Source organism: Carya illinoinensis, chromosome 13, assembly GCF_018687715.1.
Source record: "Carya illinoinensis cultivar Pawnee chromosome 13, C.illinoinensisPawnee_v1, whole genome shotgun sequence".
NCBI classification, from domain to species: domain Eukaryota; kingdom Viridiplantae; phylum Streptophyta; class Magnoliopsida; order Fagales; family Juglandaceae; genus Carya; species Carya illinoinensis.
This window is the reverse complement of record NC_056764.1, coordinates 16,807,313-16,833,619: the sequence shown is the minus strand read 5'-3', so window position 1 is coordinate 16,833,619 and position 26,307 is coordinate 16,807,313. Positions and strand designations below refer to the sequence as shown.

At 37.0% G+C, this 26,307-nt stretch overlaps 2 protein-coding genes across 2 annotated transcripts; both read left to right on the top strand.

Moving 5' to 3' along the window:
• The first annotated feature begins 3,702 nt into the window (after positions 1-3,702).
• On the top strand, positions 3,703-12,057 carry LOC122292190 (cell division cycle protein 48 homolog). Its single transcript, XM_043100428.1, has 9 exons — positions 3,703-3,860; positions 3,972-4,137; positions 5,399-5,627; positions 8,067-8,833; positions 9,489-9,710; positions 9,809-9,880; positions 9,976-10,257; positions 10,551-10,910; positions 11,546-12,057. The coding sequence occupies exons 1-9, from the start codon at positions 3,832-3,834 to the stop codon at positions 11,834-11,836; spliced, it is 2,418 nt and encodes an 805-aa protein (XP_042956362.1). The 5' UTR covers positions 3,703-3,831; the 3' UTR covers positions 11,837-12,057.
• A 5,820-nt stretch (positions 12,058-17,877) lies between these two features.
• Positions 17,878-25,780, top strand: LOC122292189 (cell division cycle protein 48 homolog). Its single transcript, XM_043100427.1, has 9 exons — positions 17,878-18,034; positions 18,130-18,295; positions 19,536-19,764; positions 21,613-22,379; positions 22,987-23,208; positions 23,311-23,382; positions 23,478-23,759; positions 24,057-24,416; positions 25,268-25,780. Exons 1-9 carry the CDS (start codon positions 18,006-18,008, stop codon positions 25,556-25,558), a joined length of 2,418 nt encoding a protein of 805 aa, XP_042956361.1. The 5' UTR covers positions 17,878-18,005; the 3' UTR covers positions 25,559-25,780.
• Positions 25,781-26,307: the final 527 nt, after the last annotated feature.

Sequence of the window (26,307 nt, the reverse complement as noted above, 5' to 3'; positions counted from 1 at the left end):
TCGCTCTCCTCCGTGGGAGGGTTGAGATGGCCTTTGACTCATCTCGCCCTTTGGTGCCCCAAGGTGAGGTAAGGATCGGGAAGTTTGCAACTGTACCCACTCCTACTTTATCAATGCTCACGAGGAAGGTAAGTTGTCAGACAGCTGAGGACTGGTATACACTTCGTCGTATAAGGGATCAAGCAGCTTTAGGCATTACACACATCCCTTTGGTATCCCGTGGGGAAGGTAATGTCGAATAGCTAAGTAGAAGGTTTGCACTTCGGTCGTGACGGGACGAGGTAATTCGTTCGGGCGGCCTCAAGGCCAAACCTGCTCTCCTCCGCAAGGGAGGTTGGGTCACTGGGGGCTAGACTTGCCTGTTTACCCTCACGTAGAGGTAGTTTGTACAGGTAGTCTGCGATTGTACCTGCTCCTATATGTCGACGCTCACGAGGAAGGTAAATGTAGGGCAACCAAGAGCTAGCCCGCACTCCACCGTGAAAGGGATAAAGCAGCCTTTGACATTACCCCCATCCATTTGGTTCCTTGCGGGGAAGTAATCAGTAGGTGAAGATTTAATGTTGGAGGAGACATTCATAGGCGAGGATTACTGTTGATGGAGATTTTGATCTTACTCATCGAATTCTTGAAAATACTAACGTTTTTTATTAATAAAGTTCATACATCAGAAAATAAAATTTACACATTTGTAGGTGAGATTGGTTTCTCCTAGCTTTTCCTATATGCGCCCTCCTCCCCTCCTTCAGTCGTGATAGGTCGAGTTTCTAACAAAAGCTAGCAGGGCTTTATGTGAGGTGCATATTCACGATTTTTTTGGTATTAATGGGTTGGGGTTTTCATCGTGGGCACCCTACCGGGCTTCGGCTTCAACTCTTGCATGTAACACTCGCGCTCTAGGACCTGTTCTCCGCAAATTCCCCCTACCCCTTAAGCAGTTGAGAACTTCACTTTCAAATAATAGGTGGAGGTGATTGCCTTGAGCATATTGAGGGTCGGTCGGTTGATGATAGTGTTGTAAGAGGAGTGGGCCTTCACAACTAGGAAGTTGACCATAATAGTGGCCGTGCAAAGAGCGCTGCTTGCCAAGACGGATAGAGTGATTGTCCTGGCAGGTTGGACTGCCTCTCCGGAGAAGCCTTTGAGCAATATCGATGTTGGTTGGTGTCAAGCAGTGTCTATCCTCATCAGGGTAAACTCTTCCCAAAATAGAATGTTAGCCGAGCTATCGTTGTCAATGAGGATCCTCCTCGTGGTGAAGTTGTCAATTTGCATGGTCACCACTAGAGCATCGTCGTGCGGGTAGAGATGACGTGATCCTCTATTTCGTCTTAGGGTTCAGTTCTGTCGAGATGACGTGTTCTTCTTCCCTTCTCACCAGGCCAGCTTTCTCGTGCTCCCAGGATGGTGGACTGTCCTCCTCCCCGAAGCCCGGAATCTAGTTTATACGAGTCAAGAGCCCTTGGGCAGGCCACCAAGTGGCTTGGTGGGTACAGGCATTTGGGTATTGGGCTTGGCCTCTGGGCCTTTTAGGCCTTAGGGCAAAACCCCCTAACACAAATGATTATCAAGATATTTTGATTAAAATACCTATTTAAAAGTAAGTAAATTTGAGGCTGAATAGTTTTATTAGTGAGATTAAATGTTGTATTTTGAGAAAATGGGCCTTGCCTCATGGACTATAAGTTTAGAAGATATATTTGATATTTACCTACCTTTTCATGGGCTAACAGTTTTGTTTAATTGTTAGGTACTAAGACCCAACTCTACACTTAAAGCCCAACTTCACTTTGAAGCTTAAGCAACTACTCAGCCAGGCCTTGAAAGGCCCATTCTACCATCCCACTCAAACCTACGCTACATCTATTGAAGGGGAGAAGTCACAGTGTCTCAAAGAAAAATTCGAGAAAGAGGGACATTCTTCCAAGGGGTAGAATCATGATAGGGAAAGGCAACTTTTAGTAGAGAGAGAAAAAGAGATGAAGGGAGGAGGAAATAAAAAGAGCCGAGGCATAGGGGTGAAGGGCATCATTTTTGCATCAGTTTTAGGGTTTTTCATTTGTTTTTGTTTTTTCCAAAAACATTGTTCTATAGGGTTTTGATAGGGTCTTGGAATCATCTTTTACAGGATGATTCAAGGCTAATTTCTACAACTAGGGATGCAGGGAACAAGGTTTTCTTCACTCGTTTTGAATGTTGTTTATTGCTGCGATACTTAGCTTATATCTATTTCTATATTTTCATTCGCTATTCACAGTAGTTTTGAAAGAATCTCTTGTTCTTGACATGTTGTAGACTCACAATACAACATGACTTTCAAGTAGTCAAGGATCCATCAACCTAAGAGTCTTGAAATGAAAAAGGATGTCAATATAGTGGAGGGTTTTATTTCTTTTGGTGTTTTAATTTGAGTATGACTGTCTGTTTGGATTTAAGTGTTAAAGTCTTGATTGATTTAACACGAGCAGATGCACCCAAGACCAACAACTTGATGGTCGAGGAAAACCTAACCCTGCACCTCTAGTATTTACTTTCTTAACAATTTTAGTCTCGATTCTAAAGTTTTAAAACCGCTTTTATGTTATTTGCTTTTCTACCAACCCACTTTTCAAGAATTAAAGTTGCAGATCCAATTTTATGTTAGTATTTCTAGAGTAATTACGACTCCTCACTTATGATGACAAATGACCAATTCATCCAACATGTTGTATAAACTCAGTGCAGATAACACATTCTCCTTTCTTAGTAGATTACACCAAACTCACTCAATAAAGGAAAATCTATTTGACCATATTCTTTTTCTTTTGATTTGCATTCAAACTTTTGCTTGATTGACTATGTTGATATTATTTGTCCATGTGAAAATGACCTTAGAAGCTCCCTTTTCATTTTAAATATGCTTTTATACTAGGAAGAATTATTTGATGAGTATCAACAAACAATAAAAATGCCAAAGTTACAATCTAGAGGAAATGTAAGAGGCGGTTGTAACTCGTGAGAACTGAGAGAGAGTGAGGGTCTGAGAGAGTCTGATTTGGTTACAAAGATGAGATGAGATGAGATGAAAGTTGAAAGGTAAATAAAATATTGTTATGATATAATTTTTTAATATTATTTTTGTTTTAAGTTTTGAAAAAATTGAATTATTTATTATATTTTGTATGAGAATTTGGAAAAGTTGTAATAATTATATAAGATGAGATTATCTCATCTACCAAACCAAACCAATCCAGGCTCTAGAATACAAAATAGGGTTGGGATATTTTTGTTTTTAAGTTAAAAATAATATAATTATAATTTTGAGTAAATACTTAACGAGTTACTAACAGATAAAGCGGGTTGACCTATGTCTTAACGGGTCAACCGTTTTGATCCAAAACCCTTAATATTAAACTCAAAACAACTAATTTTATGTTATATTTGTATTCATATTGGGGTAATAGTTCTCACATATTGCTATCCCTAAATGAGATGAGATGAAAGTTAAAAGTTGAATAAAATATTATTAAAATATGATTTTTTTCATATTATTTATGTTTTTATATTTAAAAAAATTAAATTATTTATTATATTTTATTTAAAAATTTTAAAAATTTGTAATAATTAAATAAAATGAATTCACATGCTTTTTTAATTCACTTAATCTAATTCGGCCACCAAATCCAATTTCCATTCCCGAATCCCAATCTCCCAATTCCAAGCAGCCAAACACCACCACTGAAATATTTCTTGCCAAACAAGTCAGTCTTAGAGCCCCCAATTTTTAATATATAAACCCGTTTACTCTCTCGTCTCGTCTCACAATCTTCCGATCCTAAAAGCTCCCAAATTATGGCTAACCAACCCGAATCCTCTGACTCGTAAGTCGACTCCTTCCCCCCATAATTGTCGCAAATTTTAGTGCCGGTTTTTTAAACCCTGATTTCGAGAAATTTAATTGTTTTTTTTTTTTTCCTGGATTGTGATTTCAGGAAATCGGGGAAGAAGGACTTCTCTACGGCGATTCTGGAGCGGAAAAAGTCGCCAAACCGGCTAATCGTTGACGAGGCGATCAACGATGACAACTCGGTAGTGGCGTTGCACCCGGAGACCATGGAGAAGCTCCAGCTCTTTCGCGGTGATACGATTCTCATCAAGGTAATAGATTATTAGGTTTATTGTTTTGGTTGGAGGGCGCCTGATTGGATTCCTGAAATGGGTTTGTGTTAAGTTTTTTGATAAGAATGTTTGTGTTAAGTTTATGAGTGGCCTTAGGCACAATCAAGGGATATTACCCGGGATGCACACTTTTTGTAACAAGGTTTCTTTCCCCAATTTGTACTTAGCGAAAAAAAAATTATATGAATTATTGGTGTCGTGCTTGTTTGTGTAAAAGTTAGAGGCTTTGAGGGGTTTGTTTCATTGTTTTGTGTGAAATAGCAAAGATATTGGTTGCTGAGTTTTATTTATTTAGGCTATAATGGAGCTTTATCTTGGGTACACCATCATTGGATATTGTTTTGTGCTTCAAAGAATTTGGTGAAACAGCTTGGGGGTTGAGTTGTGCTTTGAGGAACTGACTAGCTCAGTATGTTAATGTTTGTTCTCGACTCTGGTTCACCCTTTTTTTCTTCGACTCTTTTGCTATACCATGAATATTTTAGGGGGATTGAGTGTTTACGATCTTTAGTTACTGGTATATTCTTTTTTGTCCTCCTTGACCAACGAATGGAGTTCATGATTACTCGCAATATCTTTGCCAGCCAATGGATGTTCCCTTATATGTTATTTATTAGCATGAATGCCATGGAACTATGGTAGTTCAGTTACGGTACCAATTCCAAGTCCATGGTCAGGTTGCTCTAGACGTCAGTTGATCTACATGGCTAAAGCATCCTCTCGGCCCCAGGAAAAAAAGCATCCTGCTCCTCAAATTTCTTCCACATTTTTAAATTTCAAATTAAATCCCAATTTGCACATCCAAGTCTGCTCTCCTCAAATTTTTATATTGTCTCTGGGAAAGAGCTTTGGCAAGCAAATTATTCTTGGATTAAACCGAGTGCCTTGAAACGATAGAGCTTGTATAGGAAGTTTTCTAATCTAGTTTTGTCGGAATATCGTTTTTTTTTTTTTTTTTTGGCAGTTATGGTGGTGCCTTTGTCTTTATAAGCTTTTTGTACATGATGAAGATTGTTTGAATTTGAAACAAATTAGTAGGGTATCACAGAAAATAGTTGGAGTTTGGGTGATTAATGAACAAAAACTTAGTTTTTCAGGTCATTGTATACGTTTGCGGTTGTTGGTTGCATTCCCATGCTCGTGTTTGTTTCATAAAATTTTTAAATCCTGTGGTAGAGTATTTTGTACATTATGTCTTTTATTTATTTATTTAAATCATATTTGGAAAACTGGATGGCAGGGCAAGAAACGTAAGGATACAATCTGCATTGCTCTTGCCGAGGACATGTGTGAGGTTCCAAAGATTAGAATGAACAAGGTTGTTAGATCAAATCTGAGGGTTCGGCTTGGAGATGTAGTATCTGTGCACCAGTCTCCTGATGTGAAGTATGGGACACGTGTCCACATACTGCCAGTTGATGATACTATTGAAGGGGTTACTGGTAGTCTGTTTGATGCATACCTGAAACGTAAGTGTTTGAACCATGAACGTTGATACTTTCTTCTTTTATGCATTTGTCTTTGATAAATGGTTGTTTTTCAAATGGCAACACAATGTGTACTAGAAATTCATCAAGCAAGAAATAGAAAGAGATACCAAAACAAAAAATGATGTTTTGATGCTTTTGCCAATGCATTTTTAAGCAGAAGGTTTTTGCTGTTGCTTTGCTCCCTCCCCTTGAGGCATTACTTTTTCGAACTGTTTGTTATTTGAAGCAATAGATTGTAGGAAACTACAACATTTTCCTTCATTCAAGATTATTACTCCCACCCTTGCTTTGTTATGTCTTCCAAATATCTTGCATGGAGGGTCCCTTCATTGGTTATGGTTCACTCTGGTGCATTGTCCCAATATTTGGGAATTAAAATATTTGAGGTATCCAGGACATTATTTTTTTTCTTCTCAAAGAGACAGCTTCATCAATAAAATTGTAATCAGAGTGATTCTTGGTCTGGACGAAGTCCAACATCCATTAATTGGGGACTTAGTATTCTTAGCCATGAGATAAGGATTTTATTTTTTTTAATAATTACAAAAGAGTAAGGGATCTGGACTCTTTCTAATTGGTGGTGAATTGACATTTACTTGTAAACTGTCACCTTTGTTTGAAATTATTAATAGATTATTTTTCTTGGTTTTGTGAACTGATTGAATATATTCTCCTTATGCCAAATGAGATTAGTGGCTCCTCTGTTTCTCCTATTCTATTTGGATAAGGGTTCAACTTGGAGCATATGTTTTTATTTATTTATTTTTTGGTAAGTTAACTGAGCCTTTTGTTAGCCTTCATTTTCCATGTGATTGTGATGGGCTTCCAAAGGACACAGTTTAGACCCTCTCTTCCATTACCATCTCTAACATCTTGGCGAACACCATCCAAAACACACCCCAAACGAGAGACAAGTTTAAGTGAAATTGGTACCCACTACCCTGCAAGATCAGAACTTTATACCTGAAAACCTTAAAAGGATTTCTGTTAGTCAAGGATTGGGGAAGCATGGTAGTGTTGTTGAGGGAAAGGGTGGATGTGCTTCAAGGATGAATTGATTGGTGACACAAAGGGACAAATCTTTCACACCCCGGTGCAGTAAATAGTGACTAGTCAGTTTTCCATCTGCATGGAGGCTATCAAGGCATATTAAGTTGTTGATATTGGGCCACTCAGTGGGTGCCAAACTCAAATAAGCCCCCACCATGTCAATGCTCCATATTCATTTATCAAATCCAGAATCGATGCCGATGTTTGCACAGTAATAGCTTTGATTGGCATGTACGTAAATTTGCATCTTTTACACAATGCTTCCAAGATGCCTGATGGGATGTCTTTCAGAAACTTGGCTTCTATTTATTACAGAAGTTTCTGGGTTTTCGGGATGTGTGTTTAGAAGCACTGTGGATGTGGAAATAGTTAGGGTTTAGAAGGTTCAAGACAAGTACAACTACTATATCTGGTCTGTCGTCAACAGAGGACGTGTGTAGGAAGACACAAAAATGCATTTGCCATGTTTTAAGTTGGCTGTTGAGACTGATGCTTTTGTGGCAATCTCAGTTGGATTGGGTTGAGGTAGAGAAGGGAGGTCGCTATGGTGATAGAAGATTCTTTTAGGAAGCACTCTGTGTTTCTTATCCATTTTTTGTTTTTCTAAAATTTTTCTCTTAATCCGGTCTGTCTCTTTCGCTGTGTGTTGTTATTCCACATGACAGTCATGCGTGCCACTATCAATTTAGAGGGAAGTCTAACGGAAGGATCTATTTACTCTTTCCATAAGTTTTAAATGAGTTAGTGCAATTGTGTCAAGGTTCAGGGAGTCTTAGAGCATTGATGTATTCTATTGTGAGGGGATGTTTAGGGAATGAGATGAGAATGTTGTGAATAGTAGTAAGATGGTTTGTAAATAGTAGTGAGATAGTTTGAGTTGAGTATTTTTTGGATTTTGGGAAATGAGAGACAAAAAGTTGAATAAAAAAATTTTAGAGTTAAAATATTGTTAGAATATAATTTTTTAACATTATTTTTGTTTTAGGAATTTGAAAAAGTTTGGGAAAGTTGTAATTATTAGTTTGAAAGTTTGTGTTTTAGTGATGTTTGGGTATGAGACGGGATGAGATGAGAATTTTGGAATGTAAACTTTTTACAAACATCCCTTGAGTCTCATCTTACACACATATATTGGTTGCAATTTACCTCAAATGGAACCGTGGACCTATGAATATGACATTTGATTTTAGTAGAAAGTTTTTAGCACTGACCAAAATAGTTATATTACTTGAAAAGTCCCTTTCAATATGTGCTTTTAAGATGTAAGACATTTGAATACGTTTGTTTTTTATGGCAAGAGTTCTTATTGATTACTGATTTAATCCTTTCTGATGTTATGTGACACCATTTCCATTGTTGAGTTTGCAGCTTATTTCTTGGAGGCTTATCGTCCGGTGAGGAAGGGAGATTTATTCCTTGTAAGAGGAGGTATGAGAAGTGTGGAGTTCAAGGTCATTGAAACTGACCCAGGGGAGTATTGTGTGGTTGCCCCCGACACCGAAATCTTCTGTGAGGGGGAACCTGTCAGAAGGGAGGATGAGGATAGGTTGGATGAAATTGGTTATGATGATGTGGGCGGTGTTCGGAAGCAGATGGCTCAGATTCGTGAGTTAGTGGAGCTGCCACTAAGGCATCCTCAGCTTTTTAAATCAATTGGTGTGAAGCCACCTAAGGGAATTTTGCTTTATGGACCCCCGGGATCTGGAAAAACATTAATAGCAAGGGCTGTTGCTAATGAAACAGGGGTGTTCTTTTTCTGTATTAATGGGCCGGAGATAATGTCCAAATTGGCTGGAGAGAGTGAGAGCAATCTCCGGAAGGCATTTGAAGAAGCGGAGAAGAATGCTCCATCAATTATTTTCATTGATGAGCTTGATTCTATTGCTCCTAAGAGGGAGAAGACACATGGTGAAGTTGAAAGGCGAATTGTTTCACAACTGTTGACTCTTATGGATGGACTGAAATCTCGGGCTCATGTTATTGTTATGGGGGCTACAAATCGTCCAAACAGCATTGATCCGGCTTTGAGAAGGTTTGGTCGGTTTGATAGGGAAATAGACATTGGTGTTCCTGATGAAGTTGGGCGTCTTGAAGTTCTTCGTATCCATACCAAGAACATGAAGCTCTCTGATGATGTAAGTTAGCCTATTTTGACCTTGTTGTTCAGTGTATGATATATATTAGAGCTGGAACAGATTCTTGTGGATTTGGATCCAATTGTGGACTCAAAATTCTGTGATGGCACATGACCTGCAATATGAACCCAGCATTTGCTAGAACTTTTAGTAAACTAATTGTCTACCTGTGAAATTAAGGTATAATAGTTATTACATGAGTAAGTCAAAAGAGTAAATAACCAAAAGTCAATAACTACAATAAGATTGATGGTGGGAAAGCCAAAGATTTAAGTAATGGGAAATCAATATCCAGTATAAGATGAAAAGTCTTTTTTTTTTCTCTCTCTCTCCATTGAATTAGTAGCCATAAATAGTAGCAAACATTTCATCTAGAGAGCTTTTTATTTATTTATTTTTTTTTTCAAAAAAAATCTTCATGTCGATAATTGAGTGAGTTTATTGTAGTAATAAAGACAATAGAATAGAGGGCTTTTTAGCATTTTAAGGGTTGTGATAGGCTACTAAAATAAAATGAAATGATGAGGTGGCTTATTACAATACAAAGAGGATTCTCCAGAATTATATAGGTAATAGATTTTATATCTCATGTTCTATTATTAGATGCCTAACTTTATTACCATAGAGCTGGTAGTAAATTCTGTTCATCCTACAGGTTGACTTGGAAAAAATTTCAAAAAATACCCATGGGTATGTTGGTGCTGATCTTGCAGCTCTCTGTACTGAAGCTGCACTGCAGTGCATTAGAGAGAAGATGGATGTGATTGACTTGGAAGATGAATCTATTGATGCTGAGATACTTAACAGCATGGCCGTTACCAATGAGCACTTCCACACTGCTCTTGGAACAAGCAACCCATCTGCTCTGCGTGAAACTGTGAGTTTTTTTTTTATGAAATCTTTCTTTAGGTTTCTTTACTCGTTGTATAGATGCTTAAAATGAGGTAAGTTTTCGATTGATTAATGTTTAAACAGGTTGTTGAAGTGCCTAATGTCAGCTGGGAGGACATTGGAGGCCTTGAGAATGTTAAGCGGGAGCTTCAAGAGGTAAGTCTTTCTTCTAGATTGGATTTCGGTTTATTTCTTGTTATTCTTTTACTATTGAATATCTGTAAACTTGTTTTGCCTTCTCTCTGTGACAGACTGTTCAGTATCCTGTGGAGCACCCAGAGAAGTTCGAGAAATTTGGAATGTCACCTTCAAAAGGGGTACTTTTCTATGGTCCCCCAGGATGTGGGAAAACTCTCTTGGCCAAGGCAATTGCAAATGAATGTCAAGCAAACTTCATCAGTGTTAAGGGCCCTGAACTGCTGACAATGTGGTTTGGTGAGAGTGAAGCCAATGTTCGAGAAATTTTTGACAAAGCTCGACAATCTGCGCCATGTGTGCTTTTCTTTGATGAGCTTGACTCTATTGCTACTCAGGTTGTTCCTTGTTTGAATCTAGGCTTTTTTAAGTTTTAGTACGTAATATTCTCCCAGCTTTAGAAAGGGAATTGTTTGACTCCAAGAATTGTCTTTTGGAACTCTTCATGGTAGACTCTACACAGAATGCATGGGTACTAATTTACAGATAAAAGTGGATGAAAGATTTGGCTCTTAATTGAGTAATGATTGATATTTTGTATGGATTACATAATTAAATCCTGCTTTGCATACTATCCCGTCTGATTGATTTGTTTCTTGGTTTAGATTTAATTTTATAATCATTGATGCAGAGAGGAAACAGCGTTGGGGATGCAGGTGGTGCTGCTGATCGAGTTCTGAACCAACTCCTTACTGAGATGGATGGCATGTCTGCAAAAAAGACTGTCTTCATAATTGGAGCCACCAACAGGCCTGACATAATTGATCCTGCACTTCTGAGGCCAGGTCGTCTCGACCAATTAATTTATATTCCTCTTCCTGATGAGGATTCGCGCCATCAAATTTTTAAATCGTGCTTGAGAAAATCACCTGTCTCAAAAGATGTTGATTTGATAGCACTGGCCAAGTACACTCAAGGTTTCAGTGGGGCTGACATTACAGAGATATGCCAGCGGGCATGCAAGTATGCTATAAGAGAGAACATTGAAAAGGTATTCTGTGTTATCTGTTTGCTTATTTGGCCTTTCCATACTCCTCTTGGAAAACCATAATCCATTGCAATTCTGCATTTTCATTCCCCCACCTTGTCTTTGGAGGAATGCATTATAATTGTAATGTCTTTTTTTTATTATTATTATTTGATGACGGGGGAATCACCTCACAGCAGAGCCCTTAGGACTCATCCATGGGACCTAAACTTTCGGAGATACTGGCACAGCAACCCACCGCTATGACCTCTCACTTATATCACAGTTTGATCTCAGGAGAAGTCGAACTTGTGACATGGGGCACATGCACACAATTTCGCCCTTAGCACATGGGCTACCCATGGGTGGGGAAATACAAACAAATGAACACAATGATGTTGATGGTTAAGTACTATACTTCTCCGCCTTTCCTGGGGTTGGTGGTTTAAATTGTATTTTGATGGCCTTTTTTCTTTTCTTTTATTGGGCTGGGGAAGGTAGGGATTGTGGATTGGGAACATAAAGGAGTGAAAAAATGTTCTCATGAAAAAGATGGAAAATATGAAAGGAATCTGTTTAAACAGTGGGCGGTGCCATAATTACATCCCAGAGATTGCTTGACATGAGTTTGAACATATTCAAATGTGATATTATTGCAGGATATTGAGAGGGAGAGAAGGGGAACGGAGAATCCTACGGCTATGGACGAGGATGTGGATGATGAGGTGGCAGAGATCAAAGCTGCTCATTTTGAGGAGTCCATGAAGTATGCCCGGAGGAGTGTTAGCGATGCTGATATACGCAAATACCAGGCGTTTGCTCAGACCTTGCAGCAGTCTAGAGGTTTTGGAACTGAATTCAGGTTCTCTGAGACCCGAACCGGGGCATCTGGATCCGATCCATTCGAAACGTCTGCTGCCGGAGCTGATGAAGATGATTTGTATAGCTAGGTTCTGTGTTTATCAAAATCCTCAGAGACGCCTCTTTACCTTAATGCATGCTTTGACTCGGTTACTGTTTTAACCTTGAATTTTCTGCCTCAAGTATGTAGGGTCACCGGGTTAAACATCTGACTTCCAGTGTTTCCTCGTTGTGTATGGATAATAACTTCTAACTGGAAAAACAAAAGAAATTTAATGGTGTTATGAATGGAGACGAGTATTTCTCGGTAGTTCTAATGTGGCTACGTAATTTCTTGTATGGTACGGTATATAGTTTGATGGACAAACCAAGGCGAAGCCCAACTTTTTTTATATGCTTCATGAATTGATCGAATAGCCCATGAGGGTTGGCCGTTGTCCAGTCTGGGTTATCTTACCCGCCAGACGTAGTTTAGGTTATATTTCAGATAATTTAAAATTAATAATAAAAAAGTAATAATAAATTATTAAATAATAGTATAAAATAATGAAAAATATATTAAAAATAATGATAAAATAATGAATAGTAATCTCATAACACTACTATTCAAAAGGACTAGTGTTATACTTTAGAAATTTTTAAAAATAGTTTCACTTTTGCTTTTAACAATTTCAATCATTTTTATGAGTTTTTTTAAAAAATTTTGTTCATATTCTTTTTTTAAAATATTATGTTTTGTAAAATTATTTTTAAATGTTTTTCTTTTTCTATTATTTTTATATATTTTTTATTTCAATTTTGTTGATTTTTAAATTTTAACATATCTACTTTTCTTCTAATTTTTTAATATTTATGTTGATGTTAGATCCAACACTTTTGTTTATTAAATTATCAAACTATAGAAAATGAAAATGTAGTATGTTAGATTCTCATTCCACTCATATCCCACCGTAATTGATGTTATATTTTTCATCAATATTTGAATTTGTTTATTTAAAGAATAAGAGCAATCTAATAACTGATAGCAACGTCGAATGAACATAATATGATGGAACTGGATTGAGTGAACAATAAAAATATGTGAACAAATATAAGTAATTAGAAAGTTGTTTTTAGTGGATACCTTCTTTGCCTCAGTGTGTACTCACTACTAAAGTGTTCCACTTTTCTATAGTTATAACACTTCAATTTAGACTTATTCTTGCCAGCACGCTTGCCTCTACGATACTTTGCTATTTTTCCATTCATTGGCCCAAGACTACTTGTCACTCTAGCAAATCTCTCATGTTGTTTGGGTTTAGGCCCGAATACCTTGCGCTTCCTAACTTAGGAAACATGAAGAGTATTATAGCTCCAAATGGCAAGATATATTAGCAAAAGTTTTAATATTCTTATTGTATGTCAAAACAAGCTTCATTTGCCCTTATGTTGACTCAAGCAAATATCACATCACAGCAATAATTTGTTGTTCATTAGTGAGATTATTACCAACAACCTTTAAATCATGAATCAAGGCAGACATTGACCTCAAATGCTCAGTCATGGAATGTTTAGGGTCTATAACATATTGTTTAAACTTCAAAGTGAGAGCATGAAGTCTAATAGCTGGTGTCCCTATAGGCAATTTTTAGTTTGTTCCACATATGGGTAGTTCTCAAACTCCCCAATAAGATCATTATGCATGCTGCTAAGTATAGTAAAGTATGCACATCGATATTTCTTTGTCCAAATCTAATAGACCTCTATATTACGATGATGTTGGGAAGTATTCCCTTCCTCAGGTTGTATCATAAAGTTAGACAGATTTTCTAAGACTTCTTATTCATTAAGCAAATATTGGATTTTCCTATACCACTTGTCATAGTTTGTCCCATCCAAATTCTCTCCTTTAGTAAGGTCAGCAATTACATTCTTAGTAACCATTATCATTATATTCATTGCGCAAGATTGACATGACTACATATTTAATTTCATTCCAAAATCTAACTAAACTATGGAATTCCTTTTCATATAGTGAGCTAAAAAATTCACAAAAAGCTAGTAATCATCTCCCACTATATAAGTCAAAATATCATATCTAATTAGTTTTTAATAAAATTTATAGATGAGTCTTAAAAAAACTCATAATTTATGCACATAATTCATTCATCAAATATGAAAGATTTATAATTATTGCGCTAAACACATTATGCATAGGTTCCACTTGAAGCCTTATTGACAATTTGGTATATCAAGTTAAGGTGATTTTAAAGTATATCGATAGACGTGAAACACATTTATTTACATAAATAAAATAACATTTCCAATATTATATTTCTTAAGAAAATCTTACTACAAATCTTCTAGAAAAATAATAAATAAATAAGAATGCATGTTATCGATATACTTATAAGTTACACCTTATCCCTTCAGATGAAATTAAATACATACATTACACATAAGCAAACCAAGTTACTAATGTCAACTCTATTAATTTTAATTAAAAATAATAATGAACTCAAATATCCAATCATAAATATATCTATGATGGTTCAATGGATAGAACCCACATTCTTAACTAATAAGAAGAGTTTAATAGGTCATCAAATCTAAGGACACATATTTAATATAGACATGCATTTAATAATAATAATTTAATACATGCATCCACAAATAATCTGTATAATGTTCATGTAACATAGAAAAATTGGACTCGAGGAAGTATAACAAATGTCCCAAAAATAATTTTTTATAAGAATCATTTTTCAAAGTATTTTTACTAGAAATTATTTAAAAAAAAACATTTTCAATTCGCAGCTTTAATAAAAAAAATATGCATGATTTTTGTAGACTCACCCAAGTGTACCCGTGCCACACATTAAGACAACAGCCATTGCAAACCTCTGCATGGGCCCCCGCGCACCACCTGCGAGTATGGGCTTCGTTTTTGGCTCAAGAGGTTGTCTTGCCTCTGCTATACTTGCCATGATAGAGATTGTATTTCACCCCCATTGTTCTCAATGTTTTCCGATATCCAAACACAAAGTTCAATCATCTTAATATATATTTGTGTATATAACATGATTAAAACGCATTAATAGTTCAAGGATGGAGTGCATTCTAGATGGCCGAGAATGACACTGGTAAAAAAGTTACCATTCTTCCTTAACCCAAAAATCTTTTTATTTTGGGATTTGACCACCGATTTTCAATTGGTCATAATTTATTCATATGTTTCAAATTAAAACTTATGAAGCCAACTTTCTAACCATATAAGATTTATTTCTAGAAAAATAACATTTGGTTAGTTAAAAGTTGGCTCAAAATCACGATCTGAACATGAACTTTAAAATTAGGGTTTTAGATTTCTTCTTCTACATGCAACGGAATTTCACCAAATTTAATGGACATGTTTCTGACATTATAAGAAATGTTTTTATGTAGAGAATTTAACCTTAAACATGTCATACCATAGCCTTTAATGAAAAATGTGAAACAGAAACAGTCATGGCATATCATCAATTACATGCTTTAAAGCCGTTTCGAAACATCAATACAACATGTAATCATGTTCATAGAGGCAAAAACACGTAGCATAGACTTTGATACCAATATTAAATACGGTTGATTTGAATTACCTCAAGGATCGAAATTCACACAAACCTTTTACGTTGCTAACTTTGGTGTAATTGCACCTTTTACGTTGTTGAGGATGCTACTAGAATCTCCTAAATAATTTCACATTTCAAAATCAAGAATTGGTCAAGATGGTTGCTCTAGGAAATTGTAGAGAGAGAGGCGAGACTTTTTTTGTATGTTCACTTTTTCACTCTTATTCTTTTAATATACGTAAAACTTCAATTTAAAGAGTTTTCTCATTAGGTGGTTAATTAATTTTTCTGAAATTAAGTAGTAGTAGTAGTAGTGGGAAATTAACTAACTCCTAGTGGTGAAGAGTTAATTAATAACTTTCTCATCCATGTGGACACAACATGGGTCATTGGGTACATACCCACTACTAACATTAATCAATAACAAGATGTTTGGCTAAAGCAAAGTCCTTACAATATATAGAACCATCTTGATCTCAAGAGTGATTGACCATAAGATTAGAGCTCACATGACTTGATAATTATCAAGTATTCTTAGAATATAAATGATGTGATACTCCTATCTTATCATAATATGTTACGTAATTAACATTCTTATAAAGTATCAATCTTAATCAACCTAATATCATATTATATAATGAGAATATTAGGCATAATTATTTTGGAACTATCTAATAATTAATCTCTTATAACCTACAAGCGTGCAACATAATTAGTGGCCAACTTCCATTAAAGGGATATAAATTGAAAACATATCTTCGTAATTTAATTCATTAATAAGACTAAATTGCTGCAAAACCCAGATAACCATACTTGCTACTATTTCCCTCCTCGGATAGCTTGAGGTGATCTTCACGAGAATGAATAATTCTATTTAACATCTCACACATCACACATATCTTTTTTCAATTTTTTTTTCTTTTTTTCATAATAAGTATATGGTGTATAGATGATGAGTAGAACAACTCAATTAATTTAATAAAAATAAAATAATATTTTTTAAAAAATATAAAAGAAAAATAAAATTTGCCTATGCGGTAATTGCAATTGGAAAAGAACCAAAATTTGAAGCATCGTTAAATTGATCCTATTTTATGTAGGGGTGTACAGAAAACCGAGTGACCGACCTAAACCGACCGAAACCGACCTCAGGACACCGAACTGGCCGGAACGGGCGAAGAACTGATCGGCGGTCGAGAGAAAATAGTATGAACCGACGTCGGTCGGTTCGGCGTACGGTTTGGCTCTGCAGAAACCGAAAAACCGGCCAACCGATACTTAACATTTTTTTTCCTTTTTATATAAATAAAACGACGCCGTTTCACTTAAGTGAGTGAAACGGCGCCGTTATTTTATCTATTTGAGTCAAAGAAATGAAGTAAACGGCGTCGTTTGGCCTAAAGCCAAACGATGCCGTTTTGTATTAGGGCAAAAGTGCCCCTTTGCCCTCTCGGCTCTCATTCTTCCAGCACCCCAACATTTCAATCCAGACTCCACTCCACGCCGTCTGACCTCTCCCTCTCTCCCGATTCTTGATCCGAAGGCTCTCAGTTCTCCAGCAATCCACCACGCCGTCTTCCCCTCTCGGCAGTCCACCGCGCCGTCTTCTCCTCTCGGCTCTCTCCCACGCCGTCTCCTCTCGGCTCTCGGTTCTCGAAGCCTCCGGTCCTCCGTTCGGGTACCCACTACCCATCTTCCCTTCCTCAGCTCGACGCCGGCGCCCAAAACAGGGTCCAAAACAATGGCCCAAACCGGTGAACCGATCGTGAACCGACTGGAATCGGTTCCGGCCGGTTCCATCCCCTTATACGGTCGGTAGTCAGTCGGCAAATGTAGGAAATTTGGGTGGTCGGTCGGCGATCGGTTCGGCGCAGAACCGAACTGCAGAGGTCGGTTTTCAGGCCTAATTTTATGTGCACTAAGTGCATGTTTGGGATTGTAGTGAAAAATATAACTTATAATTTTAAGACTTATAACTTATAACTGAAGTATTAAGTTCTACCATTAAAAAATTATTTATTATTTGTTAACCATATCTTTAAAGCACTTTCAAACATGTTACATTTATTTAGAAAAAATTAATAATATACTTTATGAGGTAAAAATGATGATTATTTGAATTTTCAAAAATTATGATCATATTCTTGAAAATTGTAATTATTTTAAAGTTGTATGAATATTTTCATCTATTAATTGATAATTTTTTTAAAATTCAAATTACGTTTCGTATTATTTAAAAAAGCATGTTTGAGGAAAAGCACCAAAATTATTCTCAAACGTACTTTTTAATTTATTTGAAATTAACAGTACTTTAATATGTAACATCTAAATAATTTAATTTTTTTAATAAAAAATATTTAATACTATTTAAATATTTTTTAAAATTTCTACCGTCATCTCAAATAGATTTTTAAGTGGTAAATAGGGCCCACACCAGCAATGATGCTACGGGCTTCAATTTTAAGAGGCCCAAAGCTGCTTTTAAGCCACCAAGTCCAATTTCCCATTTCCCAATCTCCCAATTACCAGCAGCCAAACACCACCGCAGAAATATTTCTTGCCAAACAAGTCGGTCCCCCGAATTTTACTATATAAACCCGATTACTCTGTTCTCAAAGCTATCTTCGCCTCGTCTCACAATTTTCCGATCCTAAAAAACTCTCAAATTATGGCTAACGAACCCGAATCCTCTGACTTGTAAGTCAACTCCTCCCGTCATAATTGTAGGAAATTTTAGCGCCGATATGCAGAAATTTAATAGTTTTATTTTTTTTACTGGATGGTGATTTCAGGAAATCAGGGAAGAAGGACTTCTCGACGGCGATTCTGGAGCGGAAAAAGTCGCCAAACCGGCTAGTCGTTGACGAGGCGATCAACGATGACAACTCGGTAGTGGCGTTGCACCCAGAGACCATGGAGAAGCTCCAGCTCTTTCGCGGGGATACGATTCTCATCAAGGTAATAGATTATTAGGTTTATTGTTTTGGTTGGAGAGGGGTTGATTGGATTCCTGAAATGAGTTTGTGTTAAGCTTTTGAGTGGCCTTAGGCACAATCAAGGGATATCACGTGGCATGCAAACTTATCGTAACAGGTTTCCTCCCCAATTTGTACTTATCAGAAAAACATTATATGAATTATTGGTGTCGTGCTTGTTTGTGTGAAAGTTAGAGGCTTTGAGGGGTTTGTTTCATTGTTTTGTGTGAAATAGCCATGATGTTGGTTGTGGGGTTTTATTTATTTATTTTGGCTATAATGGAGCTTTATCTTGGGTACACAATCATTGGATATTGTTTTGTGCTTTTGTGCTTCAAAGAGTTTGGTGAAACAGCTTGGGGGTTGAGTTGTGCTTTGAGGATCTGACTAGCTCAGTATCTTAATGTTTGTTCTCTGCTCTGGTTAACTCTTTTTTCTTCCACTTTTTTGCAATACCATGAATAATTTAGGGGGATTGAGCGTTTACGATCTTTAATGACTTATATATTCTTTTTTTTCTTCCCTCCTTGACCAATTAGTGGAGTTCATGATTACTCGCAATATTTGTGCAAGCCAATGGATGTTCCCTATATGGTATTTATTAGCTTGAATGCCATGGAATTAGGGTAGTTCAGTTCCGGTACCAATTCCAGGTCCCCGGTCAGGTTGCTCTGTACTTCAATTGATCTACATGACTAATTGATCCTCTTGGCCCTCAGGTAAAAAAAAAAAAAAGCGTTATGGTCCTCAAATTTCTTCCAGAGTTTTGAGTTTCAAATTAAATCCCAGTTTGCACAACCAAGTCTGCTCTTCTCAAATTTCGAAATGGTCTCTGGGAAAGGGCCTTGTCATGAAAATTATTCTTGAATTAAGCCGAGTGCCTTGAAATGATATAGCTTGTATAGGAAGTTTTCTAATCTAGTTCCGTGGGAATATCGTTTTTTGTTCTGTATTTTTTGCAGTTATGGTGATGCCTTTGTCTTTATAAGCTTTTTCTGTACGATGAAGATTGTTTGAATTTGCAACAAATTAGTAGGATATCACAGAAAATAGTTGGAGTTTGGATGTGATTAATGAACAAAAACCTGGTTTTTGAAGTCATTGTATTTCTGTGCGGTTGTTGCTCTTGTTTGTTTCATAAAATTTATAAATGCAGTGGTAGAGTATTTTGTTCATTATGTCTTTTTTTCTAAAAAAAATTATATTTGCAAACTGGATGGCAGGGCAAGAAACGTAAGGATACAATCTGCATTGCTCTTGCTGATGACACGTGTGAGGTTCCAAAGATTAGAATGAACAAGGTTGTTAGATCAAATCTGAGGGTTCGGCTTGGAGATGTAGTATCTGTGCACCAGTGCCCTGATGTGAAGTATGGGAAACGTGTCCACATACTGCCGATTGATGATTCTATTGAAGGGGTTACTGGTAGTCTGTTTGATGCATACCTGAAACGTAAGTGTTTTAACCATGAATGTGGATACTTTCTTCTTTTATGTGTTTGTATTAGATGAGAAATGAATTTATCATTCAAAATGCTAATGCAATGTGTACTAGAAATTCATCTAGCAAGAAAGAGAGAGATTAAAAAAAAAAAAAAATCATGTTTTGATGCATTTTCCAATGCTTAAGTTCCTTCATTTCAAGCGGAAGGTTTTTATGTTTCTTTTCTCCCTCCCCTTGAGGCATTACTTTTTCAAACTGTTTGTTATTTTAAGCTATAGATTGCAGGAAAGTAAACATTTGCCTTCATTCAAGGTCATTACTCCCACCCTCACTTTGTTATGTCCTCCAAATTAGCACAGTTCTGGTATGTTGCATACAGGATCCCTTCATTGGCTATCTTTCACCCTGGTGCATTGTCCCAATATTTGGGAATTAAAATATTTGAGGTATCCAGAACACTATTTTCTTCTTCTGAAAGACAGTTTCATCGATGAAGTTGTTATCAGAGTAATTCTTGGTCTGGATGAACTCCAACATCCATTAATTGGGGACTTAGTATTCTTAGCCATGAGATAAGGATTCTTTCTCTTTTTTAGTTAATAAAGAGTAAGTGGTCTGGACTCTTTCTAGTTGGTGGTGAATTGAGATTTACATGTAAACTGTCACCTTTGTTTGAAATTATGAATTAGTTTTTATATCTTGGTTTTGTGAATTCATTAAATATATCCTCCTTGTGAGATTAGTGGCTCCTCTCTTTCTCCTATTCTATTTGGATAAGGGGTTCAACTGGGAGCATATGTTTTTTTATTTAATTTGTTTTTTGATGAGTTAACTGAGCCTTTTGTTAGCCTTCATTTTCCATGTGATTGTGATGGGCTTCCAAAGGACATGGTTTACCATTACCATCTCTAACATCTTAGCGAACACCATCCAAAATGAGAGACAAGAAAAAGGAAAAATGTTTTAACTGAAATTGGTACCTACGACCCTGAAAGATCAGAACTTTATACCTGAAAACCTATAAAGGATTTCTGTTAGGTCAAGGATTGGGGGAGCACGGTAGCATCGTTGAGGGAATGAGTGGATGTGCTTTAGGGATGAATTGGTTGGTGAAGCAAAGGGACAAATCTCTGCCTTCGGGTGCAGTAAAAAGCAACTTGTCAATTATCCATCCCCATGGAGGCTATCAAGATATATCAAGTTGTTGATATCGGGCCACTTGTCTCAAGCCCCTTGCATCATGGATGTGGAAATAGTTAGGGTTTAGAAGGTTCAAGACAAGTACAGCTACTACTATATCTGGCATCTCAGTTGGATTGGGTTGTGGTAGAGAAGGGATGTTGATATGGTGATAGAAGATTCTTTTAGGAAGCTCTCTTCTTGTGTTTCTTATCCTTTTTTTGTTTTTCTAAAAATTTTCTCTTAATCTGGTCTGTCTCTTTTGCTGTTTGTTGTTATTCCACGTGACTGTCATTCATGCCACTATCAATTTAGAGGGAAGTCTAAAAGAAGGATCTAATTACTCTTTCCATAAGTTCTAAACGAGTTAGTGCAATTGTGTCAAGGTTCAGGGAGATTTTGAGCATTGATTTATTCTACTGTGAGTCTCATCTTGCATGCATATATTGGTTGTAATTTACCTCAAATGGAACCGTGGACCTATGAATATGACATTTGGTTTTAGCAGAAAATTTTGAACACTGACCAAAATAGGTATATTACTTGAAAATTCCCCTTTAAAAGTGCTTTTAGTATGACATTCGAATATGTCTGTTTTTATGGCAAGATTTCTTATTGAATCACTGGTTTAATCCTTTCTCATGTTATGCGACACCATTTCCATTGTTGAGTTTGCAGCTTATTTCTTGGAGGCTTATCGTCCTGTTAGGAAGGGAGATTTATTCCTTGTCAGAGGAGGTATGAGAAGTGTGGAGTTCAAGGTCATTGAAACTGACCCAGGGGAGTATTGTGTGGTTTCCCCAGACACCGAAATCTTCTGTGAGGGGGAACCGGTCAGAAGGGAGGATGAGGATAGGTTGGATGAAGTTGGTTATGATGATGTGGGTGGTGTTCGGAAACAGATGGCTCAGATTCGTGAGTTAGTGGAGCTGCCACTAAGGCATCCTCAGCTTTTCAAATCAATTGGTGTGAAGCCACCCAAAGGAATTTTGCTTTATGGACCCCCGGGATCTGGAAAAACATTAATAGCAAGGGCTGTTGCTAATGAGACTGGGGCGTTCTTTTTCTGTATTAATGGGCCGGAGATAATGTCCAAATTGGCTGGAGAGAGTGAGAGCAATCTCCGGAAGGCATTTGAAGAAGCTGAGAAGAATGCTCCATCTATTATTTTCATCGATGAGCTTGATTCTATTGCTCCTAAGAGGGAGAAGACACATGGTGAAGTTGAAAGGCGAATTGTTTCACAACTGTTGACTCTTATGGATGGACTGAAATCTCGGGCTCATGTTATAGTTATTGGGGCTACAAATCGTCCAAACAGCATTGACCCAGCTTTGAGAAGGTTTGGTCGGTTTGATAGGGAAATAGACATTGGTGTTCCTGATGAAGTTGGGCGTCTTGAAGTTCTTCGTATCCATACCAAGAACATGAAGCTCTCTGATGATGTAAGTTCACCTATTTTGACCTTGTTGTCCAGTGTATGTTATATATTGGAGCTGCAACAGATTCTTGTGGATTTGGATCCAGTTGTGGACTCGAAATACCATGATGGCACATTACCTGCAATATGAACTCAGCATTTGCTTGAACTTTTAGTAAACTAATTGTCAACCCGTGCAATTAAAATTTAATAGTTATTACATGAGGAAGTCAAAAGAATAAATAACAAAAGGTCAATAACTACAATAAGATTAATGGGAAATCAATATCTAGTATAAGATGAAAAGTCTTTTTACCCCTCTCCATTGAATTAGTTGTCATAAATGGTAGCAAACATTTCATCTTCAGAGCTATTTCTTTTTAAAAAAATCTTCATGTCAATAATTGAGTGAGTTATTGTAGTAATAAAGACAATTCTTTAGAAGGCTTTTTTAGCATGTGAAGGGTTGTGATAGGTTACTAAAATAAAATGAAATGATGAGGTGGCTGATTGGATTACAAAGAGGATACTCCAGAAATTATATAGGTAATAGAATTTATATCTCATGTTCTGTTAATAGATGCCTAACTTTATTACCATAGAGCTGGTAGTAAATTCTGCTCACCCTACAGGTTGACTTGGAAAGAATTTCGAAAGATACCCATGGGTATGTTGGTGCTGATCTTGCAGCTCTCTGTACTGAAGCCGCACTGCAGTGCATTAGAGAGAAGATGGATGTGATTGACTTGGAAGATGAATCTATTGATGCTGAGATACTTAACAGCATGGCCGTTACCAATGAGCACTTCCACACTGCTCTTGGAACAAGCAACCCATCTGCTCTGCGTGAAACTGTGAGTTTGTTTTGATGAAATCTTTCGCTAGGTTTCTTTACTCTTGTTGTATAGATGCTTAAATTTTAGGGTAAATTTTTCGATTGATTAATGTTTGAACAGGTTGTTGAAGTGCCTAATGTCAGCTGGGAGGACATTGGAGGCCTTGAGAATGTTAAGCGGGAGCTTCAAGAGGTAAGTCTTTCTTCTAGATTGGATTTCGGTTTATTTCTTGTTATTCTTTTACCATTGAATATCTGTAAACTTGTTTTGCCTTCTCTCTGTGACAGACTGTTCAGTATCCTGTGGAGCACCCAGAGAAGTTCGAGAAATTCGGAATGTCACCTTCAAAAGGGGTACTTTTCTATGGTCCCCCAGGATGTGGGAAAACTCTCTTGGCCAAGGCAATTGCAAATGAATGTCAAGCAAACTTCATCAGTATTAAGGGCCCTGAACTGCTGACAATGTGGTTTGGTGAGAGTGAAGCCAATGTTCGAGAAATTTTTGACAAGGCTCGACAATCTGCACCATGTGTGCTTTTCTTTGATGAGCTCGACTCGATTGCTACTCAGGTTGTTTCATGTTTGAATCTAGGCTTTTAAGTTTTAGTACGTAATATTCTCCCAGCTTTAAAAAAGGAATTGTTTGACTCCAATGAATTGTCTTTTGTAACTTTGCATTGTAGACTCTACACAGAATGCATGGGTACTTATTTACAGATAAAAGTAGATGAAAGCTTTGGCTCTTAATTGAGTGATGGTTGATATTTTGTATGGGTTACATAATTAAATCCTGCTTTGCATATTATCCTGTCTGATTGATTTGTTGGTCTTGGTTTAGATTTAATTTTATAATCATTATTGTTGCAGAGAGGAAGCAGCGTTGGGGATGCAGGTGGTGCTGCTGATCGAGTTCTGAACCAACTCCTGACTGAGATGGATGGCATGTCTGCAAAAAAGACTGTCTTCATAATTGGAGCCACCAACAGGCCTGACATAATTGATCCTGCACTTCTGAGGCCAGGTCGTCTCGACCAATTAATTTATATTCCTCTTCCTGATGAGGATTCGCGCCATCAAATTTTTAAATCGTGCTTGAGAAAATCACCTGTCTCAAAAGATGTTGATTTGATAGCACTGGCCAAGTACACTCAAGGTTTCAGTGGGGCTGACATTACAGAGATATGCCAGCGGGCATGCAAGTATGCTATAAGAGAGAACATAGAAAAGGTAATCTTTTTCACATGTTCCTTGATTTTGCATCCCATTATCAATTTTTGAAAGGTCTGGAAAATGTGTTGCCTTGTATGTTCCTCTTGGAAAACTGTACTCCATTGCCATTCAGCATCTTCATTCTTTCACCTTGTCCTCAAATTGTCATTTCTTCTATAGCTTTGGAGGAATGCATTTATAATTGTAATGTATATTGTTTCTCCTGTAGCTTTGGATTTGGTCTAGATTGGATAAGTTTCTAATTTCTTTCTCTTGGGCTTTGTTCATGATTTCCTTGTATCTATTTCTGCTCCCTAGCTAGGCGTTTTCTCTTGTATACATCTAGTGTACCTTTTTTAAACATTTAAAAAAGAAAAGAAAAGAAAATGCACTGGGGGCACTTTTGGGGGCCCATTTGGAGGGCAACCAAGGATTATCCTAACAAATGAGAAAGGAATCTTTTTAAATTTTAAACAGTGGGGTAGATTTCTTTGCATGCTGGCATGGTATTGTGGGGAGAAGTAACAGCACTGCAGTGTTGAAAATGATCCCCTTGTGCTTGCTTTGGTGTTTATGGTTGGAGAGGAATGAGAGGTGCTTTGAAAATAGCGAACGTTCTTTATGGGAACTTGGGGTGAAGAATCTTGTAAGGAATGGGAATGATTGTAATGTTTTGCTTTAGTTCTATTCTGTTTTAGCTTGTAAGTAGGTGTTCTCATTTGTATACATTCTGTGTACTTAAGCTATGCCTATTTACTTGAAATAAATTTTTTTTATTAATTATTAAAAAAAAAAAAAACATTTGGGGTGCAATAATTTTTACACATATAGCTTGACACGAGTTTTGATGTAATTTGATATTATTGCAGGATATAGAGAGAGAGAGAAGGGGAAGGGAGAATCCTGAGGCTATGGACGAGGATGGGGAGGATGAGGTGGCAGAGATCAAAGCTGCTCATTTTGAGGAGTCCATGAAGTATGCTCGGAGGAGTGTCAGCGATGCTGATATACGCAAATACCAGGTTTTTGCTCAGACGTTGCAGCAGTCAAGAGGTTTTGGAACTGAATTCAGGTTCTCTGAGACCCAAACCGGGGCCACGGGGGCAGATCCATTCACCACTTCGGCTGGTGGAGCTGATGAAGATGATTTGTATAGCTAGGTTTTATGCTTATCAAATCCTCAGAGACGCCTGTTTGCCTTAAATGCATGCTTCCCTACTGTTACTGTTTTAACTCTGCATTTTTCTGGTTCCAAGCAAGCATGTAGGATCACCGGGCTAAACATCCTGATCAGTTTACAGTTATTCTTCCTCGTTCTTTACGGATAGAACTTTTAAATGAACTTGAAAAAACAAAAGAAATCGAATGGGGTCATGAATGGAGATCACGAGTATGTAGTTCTGACGTGGCTACGTTAATTTCCCGTCAGGTAGGGTATGGTTTGATGGAGGAACCAAGCCCTAAGACCAACTTCTTTCATGTGCTTGGGGCGTGAGATGATAATCTTAGCAGCGTGCATTGCAACTGAATGATGAAAGATCATGGGTATCTCGTACAAAATCTTTGGTTAAACATAATCAAACGTACAATGCAGTCTGGATCTTGGTGGGTAAGTGCCGTGTCAATCTTGTGAATGCCATGATGATGAAAAGCCGCAGGATGCACGGTGCATTTGGGCCCTGAGTAGTGGTGTAAAAAACATTATATACGGGAATTATTGCTCTTTGGACCTGATTATATATAGCAATATTTTTACAAGAGTAATATTATATATAGTTATTTTTATGTATTTTCTGTATATTGTACTGATGTGATTGATAGTATTAATTTTTTTTAATATACAATTAATCGTATCAGTAAAGTGCATAAAAGAATATGTAAAAGTGGCTGTATAGAATTTTTATTTTTA

What these genes read in the sequence shown, in the direction of transcription:
- LOC122292189 (XM_043100427.1), top strand. Translation starts at nt 18,006, where the DNA reads ATGGCTAACGAACCCGAATCCTCTGACTT. An exon ending in GAACCCGAATCCTCTGACTT is followed by an intron (nt 18,035 to 18,129) that starts GTAAGTCAACTC and finishes TGGTGATTTCAG; the next exon opens with GAAATCAGGGAAGAAGGACT. An exon ending in TAAGAGAGAACATAGAAAAG is followed by an intron (nt 24,417 to 25,267) that starts GTAATCTTTTTC and finishes ATATTATTGCAG; the next exon opens with GATATAGAGAGAGAGAGAAG.
- LOC122292190 (XM_043100428.1), top strand. Translation starts at nt 3,832, where the DNA reads ATGGCTAACCAACCCGAATCCTCTGACTC. An exon ending in CAACCCGAATCCTCTGACTC is followed by an intron (nt 3,861 to 3,971) that starts GTAAGTCGACTC and finishes TTGTGATTTCAG; the next exon opens with GAAATCGGGGAAGAAGGACT. An exon ending in TTAAGCGGGAGCTTCAAGAG is followed by an intron (nt 9,881 to 9,975) that starts GTAAGTCTTTCT and finishes TCTCTGTGACAG; the next exon opens with ACTGTTCAGTATCCTGTGGA.